This window comes from Malurus melanocephalus, unplaced genomic scaffold, assembly GCF_030028575.1.
Source record: "Malurus melanocephalus ecotype Western Australia unplaced genomic scaffold, MMel_1.1 scaffold_1049, whole genome shotgun sequence".
NCBI lineage: Eukaryota > Metazoa > Chordata > Aves > Passeriformes > Maluridae > Malurus > Malurus melanocephalus.
The window spans coordinates 44553-47700 of NW_026624281.1; the positions used below are offsets into that span (position 1 = coordinate 44553).

Sequence of the window (3148 nt, forward strand, 5' to 3'; positions counted from 1 at the left end):
AACTAATTTAAGATTTTCTCCCAGGCCCTTCTTGGAAAAATAGGACTAAAGAAATCAAGACTTTTGAATATTTAAGAAAAGTATGATAAGTACTTAATATTCATTTAAATTCCAATCCTGTACATTTATGGAACAAATAACTTGTTCTGTGTTATTTGATTTGAACATCTGAAGAAATGGAAATGTTGCTCATGTTCAATAACAGAACACTCAGGAGGGCCAAAGTATTTTGCTTTGTCTGTAATCTTTCTGTTTGTCTCTAATTAGGAAATTTCTCTAATTCTGCATTTCCACTGCCTTCATGTTAAAGATACAGAAAATCTCAGGGCAGCATATCATGGCTTTTCTGGTTTAGGCTGAAAGTCCTGATCTGACACACAATTCCTGATTTTATTTCCTGCTGTTGAAACCCAAATGAGCCTCCTTTGTCCTGGATCATGAAATTGTAGCTGGAGGCCTTAGGACTTGCACTGGTTGTGTGGTTYTACACTGTCAGCCTTTTATCTATGAATAAAATCTATCTGAAAATAAAAATCTTATCTTTTAGAAAAACTCTGAAAATCTATTCAATCGCTTGGTCGACCTTCATGTAAAAATAATAAAGATGAGCTTATTTGAAATTCTTCTTTCTTTGACTTGTAAGATGCATGTCTGTGACATCATGAGTGTTTGTTAGGGAAATGTGAGGCTTTGAATTTTTTATTATKAGGTAGAATTRGTGCTGTGGTAGCAGCAATTGCTGTGGTTTTCCTGGAAATGGTTGAGGTAGGGARGCAGATTTAATGGTCTGGGGGGAGGAAACTTCAGTGGGTCACTTTTGCTGTTTGACCTGATGCTGCACCCTTTGTAAAGTGGCTGAAAATTCACCTTATTGCATCTGTGGCCTCTGCTATTCCAGCAGCAGATATTTTCAGATAAACACAGATAAATTTTCCTATTCACTGAAAGACATAATGCAAATCAGAACATCAGTTTTGATTTGTTACATTCCTAGAGGATACTGTGCATGGGTGCTTTTCTTATGAGGCTGTCTCTGCTGCAGAKAGAGGTTTCATTTTCAGCAGGGAACATATTATGCAGCTTATTTGATTGCAAATTTGTTTGAACAGCTTTCAGCTTTTTATTTCCCAGTTAGGTAATGGAGCTTTCGATACTAATTGCATAATTGGCTTGAGTCACACAGATTTAAGGTGCAATGCCTGATCTGAATGCTTTTTAGCTTTTTGTGGCTTTATACAATAGGTGCTCTACAGCTGAATTTCTTTCTTCTCTTGAGGTCTATTCCAATGGGTTTTTTTTTTGCCTGAGGAACGAGGGTTTTCTTGGTGCTCAAGGAATAACCATCCTCATTCGTGAAGTTTTGATGCTGCAATATGCATGTTTTGTGGATTTGTGGATTGGTATCATTTTTAACCAATACACCAATGTGATGAAATAAAAATCATTTTTCCAAGTCAAAAATGAGTGCATGGCACAGAGAGCATCTTCTCTACCTGTTTCTTGTGGTTTTGTTTTCCTCTAGAGGATGGAGGGAGGGSTCATTTCCCAGTCACAATTTGACCTGAAAATAGTGAATCTCACACCTTCATTTATTCTCCTTTTGCCAGGCCTGAAGGATGCCACGGGYTCTGAGAGTGATGGTGGTGACTCTTGCAGCACAAAATCAGAAGGAGCCAATGGAGGCACGACAATCCAACCCAAAAAAGTCAAAGGTGTTGGTTTTGGRGATATCTTCAAAGACAAACCCATAAAGCTACGACCAAGGTCCATAGAAGTTGAAAATGATTTTCTGCCAGTAGATAAGGTATGTGTCATTCCTTAATTCTCTCTTGATGTTGTTTTAAAGATGTTTTCCTTTTGGAGTTTTGAGTTCTGTTACTGGGCAAAACTGGAAGCTTTATGGTCATTATTTCCTGGTCTTTCTGTAGGCAAGGTTATAGGATTTTTTTTATTTTTGCCTCAGTGGATTCTAGTGAGGTTAGCTATGTACTAAAATTAAAAAAATAAAGAAAAAAGAAAAAAGGTTGCTCTGATTTGAGGAAGCTCCTGGGCTATTSCTACCTGGTGTGGCAATTTCTCACCATTTGAGTCACACTTGTCTGCTTGTCTGTAGAAACAGGCACTGCACATTACATTTTTTGGCCTGCAAATTTTTCTTTTCTTTTACCGTGGATAATTTCAGTGATCTGATTTATTGCACCTTGAGTTACAGTAGTACAGGAGAAGGGGAGGTTCCTCCAGACAGAGGTGGAAAATTCAGAAGTGAATTATGCTGAGGAACACTTGATTAACATTTTGCAGGTGAACATTTTKCATTCTGTATGAAGAGGATAGGGAGGAGCTGGGATAATTTAAATAAAGGAAAAACTTAGACTGTGTTAGTGCTTGATTTCTTCAAAGCCTGCAAGGTTTCTGGGTGGATTTCCTAACATATGTGGGACTTTTTGGAGTCCTTTGTTTAAAGCCCTCATGAAGTGACCTTCATTCCTTGGAGGAAAATCTTACTCTATATATAATAATGTGAAGTCTTACCTTTGTTTTTCACAAATGACAAATAGGTTTGTTACCCAGCGAAAAACTAAATGAACAATTTTCAGGACACTTACAACACAGACCTTCCTTCCTATGGCTTCAGATTTCTCCTAAAATTAGCACGATTAGTAGAAAATAACGGCTTCATTTTGTAAATCCATCATTTGTGTTTCAAATGTGCATATAACTAAAAGCAACACTTCTTTGCTGTTGCTTTTTTTGCTGTCTGGGATTAGGTTAACCTTTGAGATGTGCCCTTCAGAGGCTCCAGCACTGCAGTGTTTGCCCATTCACACCAAAACAGTGACACAGCATTTGTTAGTGCTGCAAACCATTATCCTCCCTAAACACTTTCTCCTGGCTGCACCAAATTCCTCCCCTATCATTGCCATGCTCTGTGCTGTTTAATGCTGAGTGCAAGAGAATCCTGCATTCACTTGGCCATTTCAAGCCATGTCCTATTTAGCCTGAGAGCTCTCCATACTGATTCTAAACTGTTGCATTGCATGATGAACAGTGCCAAATTGGTCCAATTTTCCAAGCAATGTGTTTTTAAAGGGATCTTTGCCCTGTTATGTGTTTTTCTCATTTACAAGTTGCCTTAGTTTTTTAATAA

The 3148-nt window shown here is 37.9% G+C and overlaps 1 protein-coding gene across 1 annotated transcript in view; it reads left to right on the forward strand.

Annotated features, from left to right (window-relative positions):
- The window catches only part of LOC130586061 (SH3 domain-containing kinase-binding protein 1-like), a gene marked incomplete at its 5' end in the record, with an annotated part of 93635 nt that overhangs the window by 32275 nt on the left and 58212 nt on the right, over nucleotides 1–3148 (forward strand). The window contains one exon of the mRNA XM_057386771.1: nucleotides 1608–1804. Within this exon, the coding sequence (XP_057242754.1) occupies nucleotides 1608–1804 (197 nt within the window). The remainder of the gene's footprint in view (nucleotides 1–1607; nucleotides 1805–3148) is intronic.